This window comes from Sphaerodactylus townsendi, linkage group LG09 (assembly GCF_021028975.2).
Source record: "Sphaerodactylus townsendi isolate TG3544 linkage group LG09, MPM_Stown_v2.3, whole genome shotgun sequence".
NCBI classification, from domain to species: domain Eukaryota; kingdom Metazoa; phylum Chordata; class Lepidosauria; order Squamata; family Sphaerodactylidae; genus Sphaerodactylus; species Sphaerodactylus townsendi.
Genome location: NC_059433.1, coordinates 51,935,078 through 51,960,700, shown reverse-complemented (window position 1 = coordinate 51,960,700; position 25,623 = coordinate 51,935,078). Strand labels below are relative to the sequence as shown.

The 25,623-nt window shown below is 43.9% G+C and overlaps 1 protein-coding gene across 1 annotated transcript in view; it reads right to left on the bottom strand.

The window, feature by feature from the left end:
* The window catches only part of SPIDR (scaffold protein involved in DNA repair), a 177,920-nt gene that overhangs the window by 145,214 nt on the left and 7,083 nt on the right, over window positions 1-25,623 (bottom strand). Inside the window, exons 4-5 of the mRNA XM_048508338.1 lie at window positions 23,069-23,215; window positions 14,596-14,747 (exon numbers count right to left, since the gene is read on the bottom strand). Coding sequence (XP_048364295.1) covers window positions 14,596-14,747; window positions 23,069-23,215 — 299 coding nt within the window. The remainder of the gene's footprint in view (window positions 1-14,595; window positions 14,748-23,068; window positions 23,216-25,623) is intronic.

The window sequence follows — 25,623 nt, the reverse complement described above, 5'->3', positions numbered from 1 at the left end:
TAGTTCAAGGTCAGCAAGCAAGCTCCCATGGCATGAGTGGAGGAGGCAGCTGGGGGTGGGGGGGGCAACAGCACAGTTCTTTGTGGATAGCCTAAAAACCCTGATCCTCTCCCCCGCTCCCTTCCCTTGCATGCCATCATGCCCTTAGGGCAGGGGTCCCCAAACTTTTTAAACAGGGGGCCAGTTCACGCATGGCCAAAGCCCAGCCGGGGGCCGGACCAAGTGCCGCCCGCGGGGGGGGCCATCCATCCGCCCTCAACCCGTCCCTGGCCGAGCCCCCCACCCCCGCGGTCCCCTTCCAATCCGGCCCTGAAGCTCCGCCGCCTTTCTCTCTCCCCCCTTTGCCGCATTGGTACAGTCCCCTCCGGCCGCTTGGAATGAGCAGCGAGTCGCCCGCGCTTGAGGCTGTTTGTAAACCTGGGGAAAAGGAGATAGAGAAGAGGGAGATCCGCTTCTGCCCAGCGGGCCGGATAAATGTCTTCCGGGGGCCTGATTTGGCCCCCGGGCCGTAGTTTGGGGACCCCTGCCTTAGGGGGAGAGCGGTATACAAAACTAATAACAGGATAGGCATATGGATACCTCTCCCTTCCTCCCCTTCCCTTGCATGCCACCCCTCCTTCCCCTTCCCCTCCCTCGCTAGGGTTGGTGGGCCATGTCCAGATACTGGGCCTCTCCCTCCCCTCCCTTGCATGCCACCCCTCCCTCCCCTCCCCCTTCCTCTGCTAGGGTGAATGGACCATGTCCAGATGCTGGCCCCCCTTCCCCTTGCATGCCACCCCTCACCAAAAACCAGGGTAATTTTTGAAAGAAAATTAAGATGTTGGGGGGGAGCGGTCAAATGGTAATAGTTTTTTTAAGGCAGCTTTCCTTTCTTAATATTAATCTTCTCTTCCTTTAAAAAAAAGGAATGGGCACTGAAGTGTGTACATATTCCTACAGCTGTTGGAAATTCCTTATGTGCACTCTTACGAGCATACCTTTAGCATTGTTCTAAGCTCTACTACCTACAAATCCGGGCCCAAAACAAACTCACATCTATGTGAAATGCTGACGCTGTCAAGACTATCAGAAATGTTTCTTCAGTGTTTTCTAAAACCATTAGTTAGGGTGCTAAAGTACTAGTAGCGAAGGCTGTCAGATATACTTAAGCAGCCATTCTCCAGAAACATGCAAGAAATTAAATGTCACGTAAAGGAGATTAGGAAACAAAGTAGTTGCATGTTTTAAATTAGTACAAATCTGATCTCTATTAGGAACAGAGTTTGCTATCAGAGAACTTTCTGCACTCTATTCCGCTATAGTTGGGCCTCCCCTACATGTGCAGCTGAATGGCATGGGCCCCTGCAGAGTACCCACTTCAAAGTTTCCCCATGTTAAAATAAAAATCAGTCCCTGAAAACTTAAAATTGGCATATTGGAGAGCCAATCCCTTTGCCAGCTGGTTTGATTCTCTATTCCAAGGTTGCTCACTCTACAACTCATGAAGTTTGCAACTACCGTCAATCAAAAGCGCCGTGTAAGCACTGACTACCCTGTGCATCACCTCACCAAACGCACATCTACAATAATATTAAAGAGCCAACTATTAATATTAATTGCGTTAAGTATAATCTTTTAAAATTCCAGATGACTTCTGAGCATGGAGGGTTGTCTCTCCATATTACTGTTAAATCTTTGCCAGCCCTTACGTATCTGGAGTGTGGGGGAAGGGATTCCTTGGCTGTCTTCTCATTTTCTCTTCAGGACGAGAGGCAAGCGTTCCAGAGAAGAGCAAGCTGACCATGGAGAAAAAGAAGTAAAACTACCACCCACGCATCGTTGTTCTTTTCCTGGATGGCTGCACATACTCTTTTCTCTGCCAGCTTCCTCTCCTCTCAGCAGCTGCCCAGGTCCTGGAATGAGAGTGTTGAGACTGCAGAGAAGGATATGGGAGAGGGCTGTAGAAGAGGACAGTCCTTCACTTTGATCTTTGGCGCAAGGCCTGTATCTCAGAGAAGCTCACAGTTTACCTATCCTCAAGTCCATGTAGCAGCGGTAGTTTCAAGGTGCCAACCACAATAGCGCTGCTTATTTTCCTAGAAATTGGATGGGTGCCACGTTGGAGAACAGTGCCCAGAAAAGCCCGCAAAGGCATGTCAGTGATTGTTGTGGGCTTTCCGGGCTATGTGGCCATGGTCTGGTAGATGTGACCATGGCCACGTCGCCTGGAAAGCCCATAACAGCCAGTTGAGTCTGGCCCTGAAAGCCTTCTACAATGCATGTCAGTGAGCCAGAGTATTTATTCCAAAGGGGATTTTTAAAGATAAGAAAAAATTACAAATGTAACCCTTCAGTCGCAGTCTGAAGTACTGTGGCCCTTTCTATCACTTCACTCTTCTGCAAATGTTGATTCAGCATTAATTTAAGGGCACTTTTAAAAAAAAGATATTACTAATGATTCATTCAAAGTTCTCAAGTAACAGGCAGAGCAGCATGGCATTTGGTGTGTCATTATCATTAGCACTAACAAATGCCAGCAAAAAAAACAACCATTTGCAATAGGCACAAAATCTCTTATCAGAATTAAGTCATCAGGATGACACAACATCCTAAAACAAGCATTTTATATTACACAACAGAAATCAATGGACAGGAAACGAAAGTGTGAAATACGTATACAGCTAATTCTCCCTCTATTATTATTACAGTGCCCTAATTTTAGACAGATCGCTGCACTAGGAACCAAAGGTGCACTCCAACTCCATCATACGCCACTGAAACATTTCCAACTACCTTTGGTAGAATACAGGTTGCACTCCAGAGTTGCAATATAAGAAGGTACTTAGGTTCATGCAATAAACTTGCATTAAGTCAGAGATTTTTCTTATCAGCTGACCCATGCTGTCGTATCACAAACTATTTCAGAACCTCCCTCTTAAAAGCAGCTTGTCGTTGGGCAAGGGGGCCAAGCTGCTGTTCAAGAAGAAAGTTTGGACTCATGGATTGACTCCTATCATTTTTTTCCCAAAAAAATATTTATTGTGCACCCAGAGCATACAGTTGGGGTTGATTACAGGGCTAAAAGTGAGGCACATGTTAACTATATTTGGAGCAACCTTATATTTTGAGCAGTCATTTTTGTATATTCCTTTAATTTGGCAAATGTTTGGTTATGGTTACTTAACAGGTGTTTTCATTGGGCTGATTATGAGTTCTTTAACACACAACTAGGCTATTTATTCACAGGGAGCCCCTCGGGGATGGGGCGGTATAGAAATCTAATAAATAAATAAATAAATAAATAAATTTCAGTTAGGTTCTTGGAAGGAATATATTGTGCATGCTATCTCAAACAAGAGCTAGTCTCTGGCTGATCATGCTCGGTGAGGTTCCTGCGACCTTAAAGAGAATTTCCTGGAAAATTTTTGTTTTGGGGCATCTTCAACATTATTACACACCAACATATTTGCAGCAGGGCAGGCATTACCCATCAGACAGCTTTTTGCTTGCATCCGGGAGGGGGGGGGGCATTATTTTGCAGGTTCTCTATCGTGCACACGTGCTTTAATTTTTAATATAATCTTTAATGTTTATCTTTAATCTTATCAATAGATTGAGCAATCTATTGACACATTGATATATTGACATTAAAAAGGAAAATTATTAAAGAAAAATATTAAATACAACATATGTACACTTTGCCTGTACACGGATTATCTTTTATAGTGGGAAGTGGGGGGGGGGGGAGTAATGGCAGAGTGCAAACTGCAAAAACTCAAAAAGACATCATGAACTACCGTTTCCTAAACTCCCTAGGTTCACAATCATCCATCTCCTGTTGTGCTGTTAAAGGGAGAAAAAGAGGACCCAAACAATTACCACCCAGGCAGCTTGACATCAATACCAGGAAAGATTCTAGAGCAGATCATTAAACAGACAGCACTTAGAAGGGAATACTGTGATTACTAAGAGTTAGCATGGCTTTCTTAAAAACAAGTCATGCCAGGACTAATCTTATCTCTTTTTTTGATAGAGTGACAAGTTTGGTAGACAAAGGGAATGCTGATGTAGCATCAAGGACGTAGGTAAGGGGGGGTTCTCGGGTTCAAGCCCCCCCATTACATTTCTGAAGCTCCGCCCCTCGTTTGTGGTTTTTTGTATTTTAAAGTGTTTTTTCAATTTTTGGCCTGCAGGGGGCGCAGTTTTTAAGTTAGCAGCACCAAACTTTCAGGGTATCTTTAGGAGACTCTCCTGATGATACCACCCAGGTTTGGTGAAGTTTGGTTCTGGGGGTCCAAATTATGGACTTCCAAAGGGGGTGCCCCATCCCCCATTGTTTCCAATGGAAGCTAATAGGAGATGGGGCTACACATTTGAGGGTCCATAACTTTGGCCCCCATGAACCAAACTTCTCCAAACATGAGTGGTACCATCAGGAGAGTCTCCTACTGATACCATCCAGTTTTGTGAAGTTTGGACTACGGGGTCCAAAGTTGTGGACTCCCAAAGGGGGTGCCCCAATCCCCCATTGTTTCCAATGGGGACTAATAGGAGATGGGGGCTACACATTTAAGGGTCCATAACTTTGACCCCCCTTCACCAGGGTGGTATCATCAGGAGGGTCTCCTAAAGATACCCTGAAAGTTTAGTGCCGCTAGCTTAACAATTGCACCCCTGACAGCAGGCATCCCCCAAATTTCCCCAGATTCTCCTTTTAAATGTGAGCCGCCTCGAGCCCTTCAGGGATGAGGCAGCCTATAAATTTAATAAATAATAGTAATAATAATTAAATCCCCCCCCCCAGCATGGATTTAAAGGGAGAATCGGAGGTCCCCAGTTTAAACATTGAAAGTGATGCTGTTTCAGGGTGGGGGATAACCCACCCCAAAACAGCATCACTTTCAATGTTGTTTTAACTGGGGACCCCAGATTCTCCCTTTAAGGTGGATTTAAAGCGAGAATCCGGGTTCCCTAATTAAAACACCATTGAAAGTGATGCTGTTTGGGGTGGATTCCAGCATCATAGCGACCGCCCATTGGAGGGGGGGCAAAACTCAGATTTTGCACTGGGCTCCATTTTCCCTAGCTACGTCTCTGCCCAGAGGAGAGGGCAGAAGGGACTGCCAGCTGGGAGCCCAGCCGGTGGGGGGGTGGTGGGGGGGCAGGGCCTGGCCTCAGAGAGCTGCTCCGCTGGGCCTCCCATGAGCCTCTCGGCCCATCTCTGACTGGGCAGCAGGGTGTGGTGGGTAGAGTGTTGTGCTGAGATTCGGGAGCCCCGAGTTCGAATCCCCAGTCTGCTGCAGAAGCTAGCTGGATTACCTCAGCCCAGTCACATGTTCTCAGACTCTGCTACCTAGGAGGGCTGTTGTAAAGATGACAGTGGAGAGCTCTGAAGAGAAGGAGTTCCCAAACGTGTTAGAGCGCTCCCTTCTCTTTCTTCTCTACTAAGCTCCTCCAAATATTTATATTTCTGTTAATATATGTTTATATCCTCCAAATGTTTACATTTTTGTAATGTTTTAATGTTTACACTTTGTAACGTTTGATATTATTGTATTTTTATAAGTATGTAAGCTGCCTTGAGTCCCTTGGGAAATTGGCGGGGTAGAAATTATATATAGAGAGAGTACTCAGGCCGGGCCGGGGCTTGGGGAGGCATGGCCACGCTCCCCAGGGGGTGGCCCCACCCGCCGAATCCCCCCCATAAAAAATCTATACCTACGTCCCTGTGTAGCATCTCTTGATTTTATTAAAGCCTTTTATAAGCCTTATGATATTCTTGCAAGCAAGCTAGTAAACTGTAGGCTAGACAATGATACTGTTGGATGGATTTATAACTGGCTGACTGACCAAACCCAAAGGGTGTTCACCAATGGCTCTTCATCCTGGAAAGAAATGATAGTGGGGTGCCACAGGGTTCTGTCTTGGGCCCAGTGCTACTCCATATTTTTATCAATAACTTAGATGATGGAATAGAGGGCACGCTAGTCAAATTTGCAGATGACACTAAATTAGGAAGGATAACTAATACTCCAGAGGACAGGGTCAGAATTCAAAATGACTTGGACAGATTAGAAAGCTGGGCCAAAACTAACAAAATGAATTTCAACAGAGATAAATGTAAGATACCACACTTAGGCAGAAAAAAATGAAATGCACAGATATAGGATGGTGACATCTGGCTTGACAACAGTACATGTGAAAGAGATCTGGGAGTCTTAGTAGATCACAAACTGAACATGAGTCAACAGTCTGATATGGCAGCCAAAAGTGTCAGTGCAATTCTGGGCTGCATCAATAAGAGTATAGTGTCTAGACTGAGGGATGTAATAGTACCACTCTATTCTGCATTGGTCAGACCTCACCTGGAATACTGTGTCCACTTACGGGAGCCACAATTCAAGAAGGATATTGACAAGCTGAAATGGGTCCAGAGGAGGGCAACCAAAATGGTAAAAGGTCTGGCTTCCATGCACTATGACGAGCGACTTAGGAAGCTAGGTCTGTTTAGCTTGGAGAAGAGAAAGTGAAGTCGTGACATGAAAGCCATGTTTAAATATTTGAAGAAATGTCATGTTGAAGAAGGAGCAAGTTTGTTTTCTGCTGTTCCAGAGTCTTGGACAAGGAGTAATGGATTCAAGGTGCAGGAAAAGAGATTTCACCTAAACATTAAAAAGAACTTCCTGAAGAAAGGGATGTTTGACAATGGAATACACTGATTCAGAGGGTGGTGGAGTCTCCTGCTTTGGAGGCCTTTAAACAGGGGCTAGAGGCCATCTGTCAGGAATGTTTTGATTGTGTATTCCTGCATGGCAGGGGGTTAGATTTGATGGCCCTTGTGGTCTCTTCCAACACAATGATTCTACACAAATGGGCATTTTATACCAATGTTGGAAAGTAACAAAAATTTAATACAGAGAGTTGGCCAACTTGTGATTTTCCACTCAAGAAACAATAATAGAACATACTCCCTGAAGCACAAATCAATAAAACTACTAACCATCAATACATATATGGCATGCTAAGCAGCAGAGCTTTTTAGACCACCACTATTCCTACTATACACTGCACAACAAAAGCAAAACAGTGAGCTTTATTAGTAAAAGTCTCTTTCGTCTGTTTTATTAGATTGTTCAGTTTTATGCATAGCCTTCATATCCTACCTCATTACACAAGGAAAAGGTTTTCCCCTGAACTCTTGTAATAAAGTAGTCAATATCTAGGTAATTAAACTATGACTAGATACCAATGAGGTGCATCATTACAAAGATGCCTGTAGGACAAGGAATAAGTTTAACACCGACAAACCCAAATGACTCATGCATGTGAGCCATGGCTCAACAGAATGCAAAACTCCCAGTCACCAGACAGTGTGACGTTGAGTAAAAGCTCCTAGTTAACCTCATTTACAGGTGATTGTTGAATCTGTATAATCCAGCCAATTTAACTGTTCTAAACGAAACCATTTGTCAAAGCTTCCAGGCACAATTACTTGTTTTTAGCCAAGTTCGTTTCTTTTTGAATGGTGAATGAAGGATAAAAACATTAATTCTGCAAATACAGGCTAAGGACCCCACTGTCTTGTAATTTGCATTGACACAACTTGCATTAGAAACCAGATTTGTCCACGTAAAACTCACAGAAGGGATACTTTCTGCTTCAGCCCCCCTCCACTTTTCAAAAATGACTCCTATCTTGCAGAACACTGTAACAAATGAAGTAACTTGGGGGTTTTGGAAAGCACCACAAGGCTGTTATTTTTGAAGGCATTGAGAATGATGGAAGAGTTGCAGGCATGGGATTTTCTGTAACATGATTTAAAATCCACAGCACTATCTACAATCAATACTGCTCATTTTCCTTCAGTATATGAACTAGGCCATAATAATCAGGTAGTGCAAGTCAAATGTTCTGCATTCTATCTGTCCTATACTCTTTACATAACAAGAAGGAGCCCACAAAGACTTGCGGGTGGCATCTCTCCTTCCCTTCCTTCCTTTTCTCCTTCAAGGGTGGCCAGCCTTCAGGTGAGGCCTGGAGATCTCCTGGAATGACAACATATCTCCCAACTACAGAGATCAGCTCTCCAGATTCAGGTTGGGAAATTCCCAGCCTGCCAGATTCAGGTTAGAAAATTCCTGGAGATTTGGGAATGAAGTCTTGGGAGGGCAAGGTTTGGGGAGGGAAGCACCCTCAGCACATGGAGTTCACCTTCCATAGCGGTAATTTTCTCCAGAGGAACTAATCTCTGTCATTTGGACAGCAGTTGTAATTCTTGTTGATCTCCAGTCCCCACCAGAAAGCAGACAACCCTAGTTCCCTGGAGAAAGGAGGGAGGACTCTATCGCCCTGTACTCACTGATATCTCCCCTTCCACAAATGCTATCCTCCCCTCACTCAATCCCCCAAATATCTAGAAATTTCCTAATTTGGCGTTAGCAATGCTATCACCTCCCCACTCAATAGCCAACCTACCTTTATCTGCCTCTCTGTCTTAAGATTTCCCTCCCGCACACAATAGCTTCTACCAAGGAAAACATGTAGCCCAGTTGTGTGGTGCTGGCCACTGGGCCAAGGCCACTTGCATGGTAGAGAAACCTCAAGGACTTGTTGACAACTCAATTTCCCCTGTATCTCCTTCCCCTCACTATTACCTCTTTCCCTCCCACTGGCAATGCCCATATCCTCTCTTTTTTCTTGCCTCATCCTCTCTTTCTCAGGAATTCCCCTACCTATCATTTATCTACCTCCCATCTTCAGTTATATTGATCATTTATTTACTTTATTTATACCCTACCTTTCTCCACAGAGGAGACCAAAGCAGCTTACATTATTATTCTCCTCTACTCTTTTTTATTCACAAAATAACCCTGTGATGTACATTAGGCTAAAAGTATGTGACTGGTCCACAGTGAGCTTCCACAGCAAGATGGAGGTTTGAATCTGGATCTTGCAGACTCTGCTCTAAACACTGCACTAAGTGGCTTTCATGATGTGGCTGCTGTTGAATAGTATCAAGCTGCCAAGCCTAGTGGAGTGCTGAAAATCGGGTAGTATCAAGTCACCCTGAGGCTCCTTTCAGGCTTAACGTTGCCATGCTCCAGGTGGAACCTGGAGACTTCCCAGAATTAAAGCTAAACTCCAGACATCTCCCCCCACCTCTGAGAAAATAACAGCTGTGGAGGGTGAACTTTATTGCATTATATTCAACTGAGGCCCTTTCCCTCTACAAACCCTGCTTTCCTCAGACTTCACCACAAAGCCTCCCAGAATTTTCCAACTTGGAGCTGGCAACTCTAGCCAGGCCTCGTCCCAATGTGCCCTCCCTGAAAGCCAAAATAGGTCTTGAAAGGGCTCCTTCCCCTCCCTCTTGCTTTGACTAGTAGAACCAAGTCTGGGAACACTGTGGTTGCCCAATAACAGCCAAGGAGAGAATTTGTTGCTTAAAATTACATGCACTGATTTTTTTATCATTTTTGGATGTTTTAAACCCCCAAATCTTTTTATTTTTACATTTTTCTGCATACCTGGAGTCCTTGCTGACTTCACTACTAGAACATAAGGTTTTATTTAACTGTATGATGCTGTCATAATTTGTACATTACAGTTTTTTCTACTGTAAAGACAACAAAATAAGGTTTTTGTTTTGTTTTGTAATTTTAAAACCCATCACCTAGCACAGCTACTTTTCCCACACACACACTGTAAATGTTTCTTGCTCACAGCTTTATCTGCCCATGAAACTATTCATAGGACCAAAGCATGTATCATGCACTTAAGAATGCAAAACATGCAAGGAGTCAATAATTATAATAGCCATCTCCCATGCAATATGAGTCAACTCCCAACGTTAATGATCGACGTAAGCCACTGCCCTGGAAATTCCCACCAAAAGACACAATAGTATGGAGATTGCTGGAAGTCTGGTTCTATTTTGGATGGCACTGCTATTATATGGGTACAGTATAAAGAAATGTGTTCTACTGGAGCTTCAGAGGAATGTCTTCAAGGGAAAAAACCTGTAAAATTATGTCAGCATGATAATTAGCAGAAAGAGACAATTTCCCCAAATATTCTTTCTCCCAGACGGAAGAACTATTGACAAAGGATTTTGCCTTTTTCAAAAGCAAATGAAAAAGCAGTATCCTGTATTCATTTTGCCAAACCTCCTCCATTTCACATTTCTCAATTTTCTTCTAAGTTTATTCCCCCCCCCCTTTTTTAAATTCATTATAGCCCTACTTACAAATACTACAAAGCATGCAAACCCTAAGATTAGTGGAGCTGCTGAAGAATGCATGCAACCCGTTTCTGGGATGGCTTCACACTGCAAACATTTGTATTTAATTGCAAAGATAATTAAAAATGTAACATAAATATTCCCTGAACATGAGCAAAGAAAAATGTGCCGATTAAAAGAAATCAAAACAGACTCTCCTAATATAACCTGTATATCACTCTGTTTCTACAGAAGCTCCCCAGTACATTTCAAACATAACTTTTCCTCAAAGATGATTTTTTTTAAATATCACAGCAGTGGAGTCACATGAGAGAGGAATTATATCAGTATTTTTCTGATAATTTCTATATTACATTAACCCAGTCTGTAAACTAAATTCATTTACTAAAAGAAGTCCCTGATGCCCACATGAAGAGCAGAACTGTTCTTACAGCTAAACCAGGCAAGAACAGCATTTCAATCAACTATTCAGCTTGCTAAACCATGACTATAAAATGTTACCAAAGACCTTAACAAGTTTACAGAGTATTGTGTTGGATACTGTCAAATAGCGCAAGCCAATTCCTTACCCACCCACCCCCAACAGGGCAGCTCTTCAACTCCCCAGCCCCCTACAATCAGCATTTCAGGGGACATTTTTGGTTACAGTGGGTGGTAGGGAACGAGGCAAGTTGTGCTCCTGAAAGCCTATTACCCATGGTAAATTTCAACTGGATCCTAGCTAATATTTCTAAGTGTGCAGATATTGTTCAATCTTGTTTATACCAAAGTATCATTCAGCATTAAATACTTGTCAAGAATATGTAAAATAAAAATAAAAACAAAAATTGTACTGCAAGAGTTTCAGTTTGAACTGTCCCTGCTGTGCTGACAGATGCTGATCTATTGGATGTTGTTGTTGCTTTCCTTTTTCAAAAGATGTTCCACAAAATTTGTGGTGCTTCAAAGAGTTGATCTTAGGTTCAAATAAAATTGTAACCCCACTCTTTGACTTTCGTAACACTAGCCTGTAAAACAAGTCAGCATAAAACCCAAAAACACTGATATATTCCATAGACACATTTCTATTATAAACATTCAGCTCTAACAAGCTATTTTTTGAATTTGTATTTTGCTAGCTAAAATCTCTCACATTTTTGGTACCTCGTGTAATTATTTTATGAGTGAAAATACATTCAACAAAAGTTTGATAACTTCTGCAAGAGTATTCATGGGAAAAATACATGTTATGGATGCTTTTTACAGAATCCACTAATATGGAGCATATGGTTTATGAAGAACTTTATGGAAACAGAGTTGAGAATTCAGTATTACGAGTATTATTTTGTGAATGCAGAACAGAAGTTGCTGCTTCTATGCTTAATTATGGACTGTTTATAGGCAAAAATCCCCAAGGTTCAGGCAAAAAGTTAAACATTCTGAGACAGACACTATCTATGTCCAGGTTGTTGCAAGGCCAAGTCCACACCAGAGTTCCTCCAAATCACTGCTGCAAACTGGATGAAACTGAAAGCACTGTCTCTGCTGAATGACAGTTTTGCAACAGCTTTAAAGCAGCTCCTGAATTTGCAACCCAATACAAGCTACTAAAAAGAAACAAAATAGACCAGTTTTCTTATCATCTTGAATCACAAACAGATGACTAACTGCATTAAAATAAATGCCCCTTTACAATATTGGCTCACTGTTCTTAAATGTCACTTAGGTTTTTCTTAGTCTTTGAAATGCTGTATTTAAATACAAAAAGGTCACACATTGCAGTTTTCAGATACCCTGCATTAATGGCAACCCTATCAATAATTTCTCCATCCCAATTCAATACCTAAATGTTGTGGTCAAGTAATGCAGGAACAACAAGGTGACACCTGTCAGTATCCCTGCACGGCCTGACCCTGGATAGGGTTGTGCTGTTCATTACAAATCAAGATAAGAATTTGGAGGTGCTCCTGAGTGCACACTAATTGTAAAAAAAACCCAGGCTTGTATTGTTGCAAAGTGCGCCTTCTTTTATTTACACGGCATTCATAAGTCTTTTGGACTCAGTTGATCTGGGCATCATGATCCATGCTATTAAAGTTTCATGGTTGGATTACTGCAGTGCACTTTACACAAGACTGCTCCTGAACCAGTGGTGGGATTCAGCAGGTTCGCATCACTTTGGCAGAATCAGTTGTTAAAATGGTGCTTGTAAACAACCAGTTGTTAAATTATTTGAATCCCACCACTGCCCTGAACACAACTTAGAAATTTCAACTGGTCCAAAATGCGGTTGCACATCTGCTGACTTGGACTACATGACTCTCTTGAAAGATCTTAATTTCCCATTTCCAGGTTCAATGTAAGGTTTTAACCTTCAAAAGTCCTACATGGCCTGGGATTCTGCTATTTGAAGGATGACCTATCTATGAATATGTGCATCAACTGTGCCCATCAGAACAGCTGTTGTTCTGATTCTCAAGGATCCTTACTAAAATTGCATCCTTATTAAAATGTTATTTTCTGCTGACACTTTAACTATGTGGAATGTTTTTTTCTAGAAAGTTCCAATCCTTGGCAACTTTCGAAAAGCAATGCAAGCGTGGTGTAGTGGTTAAGAGCAGGTGGATTCTAATCTGGAGAACCAGGTTTGATTACCCACTTGTCCACCTGAGTGGCAGAGGCTTAACTAGTAAACCAGATGTGTTTCCGCATTCCTACATTCCCACTGGGTGACCTTGGGCTAGTCACAGTTCTTTGGAATTCTCTCAGCCTCAGCTACCTCACAAGGTGTCTGTTGTGGGGAGAGGGAGGAAAAAGAGCTTGTAAGCCACCTTGAGTCTCCTTAAAAGAGAGAAAAGTGGGATATAAATCCAAAACTCTTCTTCTTCTCTAGAAGATGTCTGGAAGATTCTTTGTGGTGAAAGGAGGGAGCAGGGAAGATAGAATTGCTGTTAGAGGTCTTTTTGCAGATTCGAATTGTGACTGGGGTTCTATTTCAGAGTTTTTAATTTTACAATTGTTACTGCCTTGCCCAGATTGTTCTGACAACATTGGGCTTGAAAAAGAAAGGTAGGATAGAATTGTTAGTAGCCAATATCATGCAAAACTCAGCACATCTTTTGGTCAGCTTAAGGTGCTGACACGGTTTCAACGCAACAGTAGAGCAAACAATGCATCAAGCTGCACATCTTTGCTTCCGGTTTTCAAGCCATTCTCAAATAAATGCAAAACAAGCAGGCTCTTATTGCCCCCTACTGGATGTTCTGAGAACAATTTATGGATGAAATCTTTACAAGCCAAAATACAAACTACCTATATTGTGACTTTTAAGCATTGAAAATCTGCTCAACTAAAGTGTATGTCTCCATTTTTAAATGAAGAGGTTATATAGTATGAGTGTGGTATTTTATGAGGATATTAGCATTTTTAAAGACTGCTTGATGTAAAATAAAATTAAAAATATATTTTCAAACGCACAGGATAGAGTTAGGCCATTATCAAGATATTAGACTTGAAATCTGGAAACAAACCATTCCAATAAAGAATGGTGGGGTGAGTACCTGTTTTGCACACAGAAGGTCTCACGTTCAATCTGAGACATCTCAATTTAAAAGGATCAAACAACAGGTGGTGCAAAGGACCTCCACCTGGGACCCTGGAGAGTCGTTGGCAGTCAGAGGAGACCAGATTGAACTTGACAGATCTGTGGTTTCACTGAGGCAGCTCCATGCGCTCAATAAGGAAAGGGGAGAAAACAAGTCTCCTGGATCATCAACACTTTGACCTAATAAATAATTTTCTGCATTTGTGAACATAAATTCTGCCACTGAGGGCCTGAAGTAATCTTATTCAACAGATTTAATTCAGCTATGAATTAGTTTGATGGCTTTGAAAACTCTAGAGAATTTCAGGAAGCAGAGACTCAAGTAGAATTACTGAGCTGCAATCAAAACTAGTTTCATAGACATAACACACATCAAAAAACAGTCTTTAAACTGTTAACATTTTAGAATGCTAAAAATATTCTACCTGGAGTTCTTTCAAGAAATTTCTGGTCTCTTTTTTCTCTTATGCAGAAAGAAACACAAGTTTTCTAATATCAGAGCACAAGAGAAGTAGCAAGGGGGAAAAACGCCCAGTGCACTGGTGTGTCCTGCCCCCTCGCCACACCCCCACAGGGGTGCCCCCCAGTGCGTCATGTGCCCCCCCACTCCCTTGGAGCTACACCTCTGCAGAGCACGAAGTTCAGATCACGCCAAATACTCCTTCTAGCCTTATGCTACCACTACCAAGTAGTAGAAAAATACAACTTTACATTTTGGAAAAAAAGGCTGTGAAAAAAGGATAATTAATTACGTGACCCATACTATATCATTTGTTAAAATGAAATGTCTTACTTTAGCAGACTTCTCTCTTTCCTCTTCTCCATGTACAAAACAGTTGTTTGCACAAGAATCAGCATCCGAGATATCCAAATCAGTGTCATCTGTTTTTGACCCATCATCTTCATTATCACTGTCTTTCTCCCAATCGATAAACTGTGGTTCACCTTAAGACAAGAGAAAAATTCTGGGAATCGTAAAGCAGCCTTAAAAAATGCTAATGTTCCCATAAAATGCCTAACACTTCATATCTTATTCAACTGTATGACTCTCTTGTAAGAATACATGGAAACTAAAATTAACACACCAGTGAAGAGAGCACTTGACAGAACCTAAACTAAGGCCCTTTCCGCACATGCAGAATAATGCACTTTCAATCCACTTTCACAATTGTTTGCAAGTGGATTTTGCTATTCCGCACAGCTGTGAAGTTAATTGAAAGTGGATTGAAAGTGGATTATTCTGGACGTGCAGAATAGTTAGAAATGACTTTCTTAGTTAGAAATGGCTTTCTTACTTTTTCTCGCAGTATATTTAAAAATGATCTGACACTTCAACAGACACTTCACCAAGACACACATTTGTGTATGTGTGAGAAGACATCTGCGCATTAAGCTATTAAGCATGCAGGAACATGGCCAGTTTCTTTAAAAACATTCTCTAATTCATTTGCAGAGTGCTCTTAACACACAGTAGCTGTCTACCAGAGTAACACTGCCCACAATTGTGTCCTTCTCTAAGGTACTGTATAAAAACATAAAAATTATCCACATTTCTAGTAATGAGTAGACCTGCTCATAAATCACAAGATTCATGAGTCACAAGATTCATTTCTCACACACATGAAAAGTTATGGACACACAGCAAGTGCTAGTCTAGGCCTTTAATAATTATTACTACAATATGTATCTGTAACTAAGTGATTGCTTAAAATTGCCTTACTTCAGGGAATTTTCAGTAGAAATGAAGAAATCCTTGAGAAAGTCAGCACACCACTATTAATTTTCTGTACTTTTAAACTGATTTTATTTTAAATAATTTTCAACATTAGTGTAACAATAATTATATCAAAGAGCAGTTGAAAAAAAAATCATTCCACTAGTTTGCAACCAGAAATCAAGGTTTAACTAAAAGCCCTTCCCCATCCTTTTTTGTCACTAAGTCACAGCTGAGTTACGGTGACCCTGTAGGGTTTTCAAGGCAAGAGATGTTCAGGGATGGTTTGCTGTTGCCTGTCTCCACATCATGCCCCCTGAATTACTTGGAGGTCCCCATCCAAATACTTGACAGGGTTGAGGCTGAGAGGGTGTGACTGGCTGAAGGTCACCCAGCAAGTTTCCATGGCAGAGTGGGTCTTCAAATCTGGGTCTTCCAGATCCTAGCCTGACATTTTAACCACTACACTATGCTGGCTCTGCCCCTACCATCTCTCAACAGGACCAGTTCTGTTTAATGGAAGAGTTTAAGTAGATATCAACCTTTTTGGAATCATGCTTTAACTGGAATTAGACAAGAATCCTTCCAGTTTTGGGCTATGAAAGAGTTTAGGCTACGTGTGTGTGTATGCGTGTGTGTGTTTGAAGTGCCATCAAGTCACAGCTGAAAGTGTAATCACTGTTAATAAGTTATAAATCATAGACTTGCACATGATTCGTTTTCAAGAGCCTGGAATAAATGTCAAGGGTTATTAAAATGCACCAATGGATAAGAACTGGTACATGTTTTGAGGAATTCAGAACAAAAATGAAAGCACAATATTATTGGGAAACACAGTAGATACAGAAAATCACATATAAGCAAAAATGCTGTGGAACACAACATAAGACACAAGGTACTATTTAACCAGCTTCCTTTGATTTTGTTATATGCTTACAGAAGCGGCAGGCAACAGGGGCAGTGCTACAGGCTGATTTCAAAATCAGCAAAAATCTTGAAAATAAGTATCACTTCTATTTGTGAGAACAGAAATTATAAAAAGTTATACCATCTCACCAGACTGATCAAGTAACACTTACATAATATTTACTGAATAACAAACACTGAAGAGTCCGCTAAAGAACAATGGCCATCTAGCGTTTTGCTTGACTTGCAAAAACAGATTTCAATTTTACTACACAGGAAATAAGGGCTCTTCACACTTTTTTTTTTCAACATGTGTATGACAGGCCTCTCCTCCTTCACTGAGGGAACACACACAGCTTCCTATGAATTTGGGGATATGGGGGGGGGGGGTTTAGCTACAAACCTCTCCCTCAGTTGCCAGGTGTTCTAAAGGCAGCAAGTATTCAGGCTCTAGGTCAGGGGTCTGCAACCTACGGCTCTGTAGTGGTGAGCCCGCGAACCCAGCAGAACCGTAGAAAGAGCGCTTGGAATGCCGGTGTCAGGTGCGGCCTTCTGGGCGCACACGCTCCCCCACCCCCCAGTCCCCCGTGAGTCACAGGTCATGAGATGCCTGACTCACGGTCACCAGGTGTCCCAGACAAAGGGGCTCTTGCCCCCAGGTGTGGATTAGACCCAGACACGGACGCTTCCTCCCGCACGTAGGCAACCCCATGATGTCATGTATCATGTGATACCCTCCCGCTCTCCCGCCTCCCGGTATGCCCCCATTGCCGCCCCTGTTGTAAACCCTAATAAAAGGTGCCAGGGCCGAGCACACAGCAGAGTTGCCAGATCCAAGGATCCCGCGCTTCCTGCTGCTGGCTCTCTCCACCGGATGATATCACCGCATCTCGCCTCTTCCTTGCGACCCCTGCGGGCATGACTTCATGCTGGTGCCGAAACCCGGGAATCTCCAACCTCCGCCCGCTTACCGTCGCCTGGAATAGGCCCCCTCGGTGCACCGACCGTCCACTGGACCTGCACCGATCGTCCGCTGGATCATCGTCCACGGACCCGCGTTCTAGGACACTCTCTTGTCTGACGAACCACCGGTAAGTATGGGAGCTTGCCAAAGCACGGCTTATGACAAGCACGTTAGCGAACTGAAAGGGATGACGAAAAGCGCCAGAGTCCCAGTAAAGAGAAGGGATCTGCGCAAATTGGTTGGGGAGATTGATAGGCAATGTCCATGGTACCCTGAGAGGGGGACATTGAATCTTAAGGACTGGGAAAACATCGGGCGCACTCTGCACAGAGAGCCTCGCGCGCCGATGTCACTGCTACTGATGTGGAGGCAATGTTATGTCGCCATCAGTCTGCAGGTCTGTGGCCTCTCTTGCCATAGATGTCCCTCCTTTCGATCCTTCACCTACAATTTCACCCCCGGAATTTTCTCTATCCACTAAACCAGACGCCTGTCCTCCTCTTGTCTCACTTGCTTCCTTGCCTCATTCAAACTCTCCCGCTCGCACTCTCGTGGCTCAGCCGCCTCCTCCTCCTCCGCTCATGAGTGAGCCTTCCCTAGAGCAATCTGCTCCCAATGTCTGCCTTTCACTCGATCCTCCTGCCTCTGTGCCTTCACTTGAATCTAATTTAACCTCAGCTGATCTGAATCTCACTGCCTGCTCTCCCTCTGTGTTTCTATTTCCGGCCCTGCTCGCTCCTTCCCTTTCTGAAGTCATTATGCCTCCGTCAGTGCCACAGAATGGCGCGCGTTTCAAAATCTCTGCAAAGCGCATAACCATTGATTTGCAGCAGAAAGAAATGCTGACGGAAGAAGATGCCAACATTCTGGCACTATGCCCAGTCCAACCAAGAGGACTGCCGTCTTGAAACCTCCACAGAATGCCCTATAACAAATCTGCAGGGTGAGGAGGCGCGGAAGGGGGAAAATGCTAGCCTCAGCGTCTTAAATCTGGAGTCTTCCACTAAGGAAAAACCCAGAAAGCCCCCTTGGGACCCAGGAGGGAATGCTCAGCGCCTCAGCTCCTCCATGCAAAACCCAGATTGCATGGCCTCTAGGCATGTGCAAAGCCCTAAGCTCAATGCTCCCAGTAGCAGCAGAATCCTCAGTACCTCAGGAAGAGCAGGATTCCAGCCTGCAAAGGAACCGCCCTGTGAGATCCAGAGGGTAAGCTCCCCAAATCCAGCTGTAGCCATCTTCATAAAAATCCAACACGTGCTTGCCCTTAAGGTCCAGATTGAGCCGGTTCGGAATCAAGCTCACAGAAAACAAAGGCTTGCGCAATTCCCCCATCGACCCTCACATAACTCCTTCTCTTTCACAGCAGAATGAAGAGCTGCCGGCCCCTCCCCCCTAGGAAGGGGGAAGGACAAGAAGCCCGGACGTTTTAAACTCATGTTATTTCCTCCTAGATATGTCTCCAATTGTATGTTCAATAAAAATGATTCAGCTTGGATACACCTCCTACGGAGCTAGGAGAAAAGACTAACCCCGTTTTTCCTTTCCAGCATGTTGATTAAGCTGCGTGCTATAATCACTCATTGAACTGCCTTGTTTAAAATGCTCCCACGGAAATCCCGATTATGGTTGAATCGCCTTGTTTAAGAATGCTCTCAGCGAAATTGCAAACCTCCTCATTGTGTTATGTATGCTTATGTATACTTATGTATGTTCTGTGTGTCTTGCCCCTTCAAAGGGGGCCCCTAAGGTTCTCCCCCCCATGAGTGGGATTTTCCCCATTGCCTCTAAAGCTATACTCTTGTGCTTAAATCTAAAGTTCTCCTTGTGCTTCTCCTTGTGCTTAAATCTAAAGCTCTCCTCCTTCTGATTATGTGTGCCTATGCCTTGTAAGGTTCCACCCATTATAGTATCAGCCTTGAAAGGGACACAGCTCGTGTGCTCCCTAGAATGCTGGTGGAATCTGCTCCAAGCCACCTCCATCTTAGTTTAAACCCTCAAAATTCTTCATCAAGCTTTTTCTTGAGAACCTTTTCCTTTGTCTATCTGAGCCTACACTGCCACATTGGCGCAGCACAGGTTTATATGGGTAACCAGAATTATTTCCGTGCTCCCACATTTTTCTGCTGAGTGCCATCTGGCTAGTCACAGCACCTAGGGGTTCTCTCAGCCCCTTCTATCTTACATAGTCTCCACTGTAAGATAGGAAGCGAATTCCAACCAGCTAGAATCTCCTTACAGGAGGGTAAGGTAAGGTTAACTTCCAAACCCTCCCCCCTCCCTTTTCTTCTGCATACCTTTTGCCTTCTCTCAAATGGGCTGACTCACCCCACCTCAAGACCTAGGGGTTGAAAAGGGTTTTTCGCAAACCCCTCTCAAGTTGCTCGTGCGGTCTAACTCTAAGCCCAGGAATTTTCTCTCTACATTTTTTTCTTTCTAAATCCTCTCTATGCGTTGCTTCTACTAGATATGATCATAACTGTGAATTGTTTAAGTTGCTTCTCAAAAACCCACACCTTAGATGGCGATTGGGATTGTTTTGCAAACAAGCACCCGACCTGGGTGTGACCCTTCCTCATTCCCCTCCCCCAAGCTCTCCGGAGCCCTTCCTGTCTCCACCTTTGTGTTATGTGTTCTTAATGCCTTGAATGTTGCAAGCCGATCACTGGAATGGGCCGACCGCATCTTTAAGGAGATCTTGACCAAACAAACTAAAGAAAGAGGAGTAGTGCCCCCCCCTACCAACCCAATCAAGGTCTCATCCAGCAGACCACATCCAATTGCTCGCCCCCCACTCAGGGCTCAGGTTTTCCATTGTCATCTATGAGAACTAACTCCGCCAGCGCAAACCCCCTGGGGGAAAAGCGTTGCTTGTTTTTCTCTTCCATACAGGAGTCCAGCTTGCCATGCCCGGTCAGCCCCTGCAGTGGCATCAGATGGAAACCAACCCCATCCCGGGGGTGGAGCGGATCTCCCTAAAGGGTCCAGCCCAGCAGCCCTATTGAGAAAGCCCTACTGCCCCCCAGCCAGAGCCGAGATGGGAAAGACTTCTCTGGAGCCAGCACACCAATTCCTCCCACAGAGATCGCAGCCCTCATTGGGGCCCTCCCAGAGGGGAACAACCATCTGGGTCAGCTATAGCTCAGAGGTTGATGCCACGTGTCGCTGCTCCTCGTCTACAGTCGCCAGTCTCTCTCCCTCTCTGCCGCCCCCTGGCTGAAGCTTCTCTCCCTCTCTGCCGCCCCCCTGGCTGAAGTTTGGAGTTGCAGCCAGGAACATTCAACCACATTCCTGATAGGTTAACCTTTGGAACTCTCCGCTGTTTTCAGCCACTTGATTGCTATCGGAACATGCCTTCTCTCACAGCGTTGCTCGTGAGAGTCACTGCTTGCAATGCTAAAGACTATCAGTAGCTCTCCCTACGCTCTTGAGAAATCCATGGACTCTACCACCATTGCTCCGTAGCTTTGGTAGTCAAACAGCAAGAGCCATGCATTGGACAATTATGCAGCCACGGGCTGCCTCCCTTCCGTACATCATCTAGCTTATGTATTATTTAGCAATGTTTATTGTTTCCGTTTATATAATGTCGCCTTCCTACAAACATGCATGTTTTGTAAATATTGTTGCTAGCACAATGTATTATGCCTTGCCCCGTCTATGCCCTTTGGAGCCGACCTCCAAAAGAATTATTGAGTACTATGACCCAACTGATCATCGAAGTTATTGCATGCCTTGATTTTAGAAGTTATGTTATTTGTCGTTGTTGCATCCCCGCCTATCTGTCTGCCGGAGCTCTCTGCTGCCGCCTCGCCATCGTCCTGCCCCAGGCTCCGCCCAAGGAGCCCAGGCGCCGCAGCGGCTCCGCCCTCTCCCTCGACCCCTCTTGCCAGAGCGACGCGGTTGCTCTAGCCAAGGCGGAGTATGTTTCTCTCACGACTTCCCTCTGTGGGAGTCCCCGGACTTGTTTCCTGTAACACCAAGATTATCAGCCGTCTGGCCTGCGCCCTTGCAAAGTCCATCAACTCCACCTCGACTGCTTTGGATGCCCTGGCCTCCGAGCAGCAAGAGCTTCGTCAAGTGACCCTAGATAATCATGCCACTATCGATTGCTTATTGTTGTTGATTCATATGAAAGTGCGTGAGTTGCAAGATATTGTACCATTGTACAATTCTTCATTGGTTTTATTGTATGCCTTGTTACCGGATCCTGCCTTGTTCAGTGTATATCTGCTTTTGCCTGTAATGCTTGTAAGAAACCCTATGACTTCCCCCTGCGTGGAAACCAGGTTCTCATGTTGCACAAACAGCTCAACCAGCTTGAGCGAGTTCCTGGGGAGGCAAGCGTTTCCCTAAATTGCCCCAGTTAATTCGGCTCCCGTTCTAAAACGTTAGAAACGGGGAGATGTAGGGGTGAGCCCGCGAACCCAGCAGAACCGTAGAAAGAGCGCTTGGAATGCCGGTGCCAGCTGCGGCCTTCTGGGCGCACACGCTCCCCCACCCCCCAGTCCCCCGTGAGTCACAGGTCATGAGATGCCTGACTCACGGTCACCAGGTGTCCCAGACAAAGGGACAAAGGGGCTCTTGCCCCCAGGTGTGGATTAGACCCAGACACGGACGCTTCCTCCCGCACGTAGGCAACCCCATGATACCCTCCCGCTCTCCCGCCTCCCGGTACGGCCCCATTGCCGCCCCTGTTGTAAACCCTAATAAAAGGTTCCAGGGCCGAGCACACAGCAGAGTTGCCAGATCCAAGGATCCCGCGCTTCCTGCTGCTGGCTCTCTCCACCGGATGATATCACCGCGTCTCGCCTCTTCCTTGCGACCCTGCGGGCATGATTTCACGGCTCTCCAGATGTTCATGGACTACAATTCCCATCAGCCCCTGCCAGCATGGGTTTACTGCCACAGGGTAAACTTTGTGGTGCACTGGGTGATTATTGAGATCACTAAGGCAGGACATGACAGGCCACTTCTCTGAGTAGTCTGGAAGTAACACTGGACCTAATGTTGCTCTTAGAAAAGCAAGACAGGGAAGTGGCTAGGAGTGTTTTCTAATATCTATAAACCCAACCAGCCTTCTATCCTGATCATGTGTTGATACTGCCACACTGATCCACACCACTGTAGATTATTGCAATGCATTATTCAGGGGGATACCCCTGGAAGCTATTCAGAAATTTCAGTTGGCATGGAATGCTGTCACTGGATTAGTAACTGGTTTATGCCAGTATGATCAGATAACAATTATGCTTCAACAACTTCACTGGTTAGCCATTTGTTTCCAGGGTCAGTTTAAGGTGCTGATGGTTACCTTCAGAGCTTTTCATGACCTGGGACCTTCCTATCAAACAGAACATCTTTTACCATATGAACCCATGCACCAGCTATTGGTCATCAGGTGCCCAAACACTGAAACCACCTCCCAGACAAAGAACAGAAAGGTTTTTTTATGCTCAGTTCCTTCCTTAAAATGCTGCAAAGCAGAATTATTTTGATGCCCCTTCAGCAGAAATGACTAATGAATGTCTCTGGCAACTGATTGTGACAATGTTGCAAGTTTTGGCTAGATGTATTTTGTGTTTCATTATGTTTTTACAGCTGTATGTTATGTTTGATAAACCACCTTGGGCATTATAGAAAGGAAGGTTATAAATATTATGGAACATGCAAAAAAAACCTCACCATCCTTGGAAACCAAATCATATTTTGCCACTTTCGGGCTAGGTAATCTGGCAGTCAAAGTCTTGTTTTCATCATCTGACAAGTCACTCCCACTGGAGCTCCATAATATTTCCGTGAATTCACTTGAACTCTTGTTTTTAGGGATTCCTATGGAAAAGAATATGCAGATCCTTAGTATAATGTCATAGTATTCCAAATTCAACTTGCTCCTGTAAGTTACGTTACAATGTGCATATCACAACCATTACATAAAATACCAAGATGTGTCAGGTATTAAAGCAGCAACCTTAGTTCAAGCATTTAGTGCTTAAAATGTGAATTCATACATTATAAACAATGTTTGAAACCAATATAAAAATGAACTAACTTGGAACAAATTCCTAGAGTTTACAGTCTTGAACAGCATTCATTTAGAATGGCAGAGAAGCTAAAAATTACTACTAGTACCCACAACCCATGCTACTGTGCCAAATGCTATTAAGAAATGTATGACGCTAATTACCAACAGGTAATCTGGATCTTCACTACAATCTTCTCCAGCAGGAGATCCTAAAATAACAGGCTTGCAAAAAAAAATTACTTCAAGTTTTTTCAGTATTGTTGGAGGATGCTTGAAATATAATTAATAATTTGCATATTTAACAAAGACTCATGGGTATGCTGTTAAAACAAATTAATTCATTTTTATTTTTATATCCTGCCCATCCCAGAAAGGCTCAGGGCGGCAACAACATGTTAAACCTACATTACAGTTAAAAGTCATAATTTTAAAAATGCTCACCATAACTTAAAAGATAGGCAAAAGGCAGGACCATGCCTGCTAAAAGACAACCTTTATTAAAGCACAGAGCCAGCAGGCCTGCATGTAGCCTGGGCGTCTGAGGTACTTGTGCCTGGCCAGACAGGGTGTGTGGCCTCATTGGGTGCATGGCCTTGTGGGGGGTATGGCAGACACGCCCAGGTGCCATTTTGCCCTGGCCTCTGTTTTCCTTCCTATGCCCCTGGGGCTCAAAAAATAAGACATCCCCTTAAAATAAGCCCTAATGCATCTTTTGGAGCAAAAATTAATATAAGACCCTGTCTTATTCTGCGGGAAACACGATATTACACGATAAACACGATAAGAAGAGTACAGAAAGTGATTTGCTCCACAAGCAACCACACCATAAGCTGTTGTCAAAGAAAAATCAAATAAGAAATTTCTTGAAGATGCAAACGGAGAACCACAAGATTATGATCTTTATATTTAGGACAGGTTGTGCTATACTATGGCATAATAACTATAAGGTTTAATAATTATAGATGCTCAAAGTATTTTGTTCAAAGTATGTTGCACACATTGTCTTGGATCCCACAGAACATTTCCACAGGTGGAAGCAAAAGGCAATTTCTGCCAGCTTGTCCCATCTTGCTGCGAACTTCAAACTCTGACACTATTCTTGGAGTCTCCAATTCCCAGGAACAGCATTTTGGGTAGAAGCATAGGGCGGTAAGAAAGTTATCCTCCATAGACAGAAATCTTTTCCATTTATGGAATCCAATGCAAGCATGTAAGAAGGTTATATCAAATAGCCAACAGAGGCACGTGGCAGATAAAAAATCCTGTACAACAGGGCCAGCCTGGGTCACGTTTGTGTTAAGTGCCATCAGTTGCTTCTGACTTAAGACAAACTGATGAATTAATGACCTCCAAAATGCTATGGCTAGTATTTGGATGGAAGTTAAGACTGGGACAGGTAAGGAACCAATTGACTCACCTGGCATAGATGATAAAATTCTAAGCGGACTGCACTCGTGACCTGGGCCTCCATGAATAAGGAGGTACCCAGGATCACCCCCAAGCTCTTGACAGTCAGCACAGGCATTAATTGTGCCCTATCAAGAGTCACCCCAAACCCCTCCCCAACCCGGCCACAGGACCTTTGTCTTCAACAGATTTAACTTCAGCTGGCTCTTCTTCAACCATATCCCCACAGCATGCAAACAACTGGCCAATATATTCAGGGCAGTATCTGGCCAGCTGTCCATTAACAGATATAGCTGAGTGTCACCAGCGTACTAGTGAACATTCAGCCCCAAAATCTGAATCTTGGTGAGGAAGAGCATGTAGATGTTAAATAAAATTAGAGAGAGAGTAGTCTGTTGTGAGACCCCTCACAATGAATGGACCAATGAGGTTCTCTCCCCTTGTCAATCCTCTGTCCCCAACCTGGAAGAAATGAACTCAGCCACTGCAAGGCTGTCCCAAGGGTTTCAGCATAGGCAAGGTGGTGGATCAGTAAATCATAATCCACTGTGTCGAACACTGCCATCAGACTGAGCAATAACAGCTGTGCCAACCTGCCTTGGTCTAGTTGTCTCTGGAGATCACCTGTAAAGGCAACCAGAGCAATCTCTGTTGCTTGGACAATCTAGAATCGGAATCTAGATTCAAATGGATCCAAGATTGATGCATCCTCCAGGAAAGTGGACAAGCAAGGAAAGAAGGGAAAACCAAACAGGTTAGGGAAGGGAATGACCCCTTACAGCTTACTATTGCCTTATTGTAGATATGG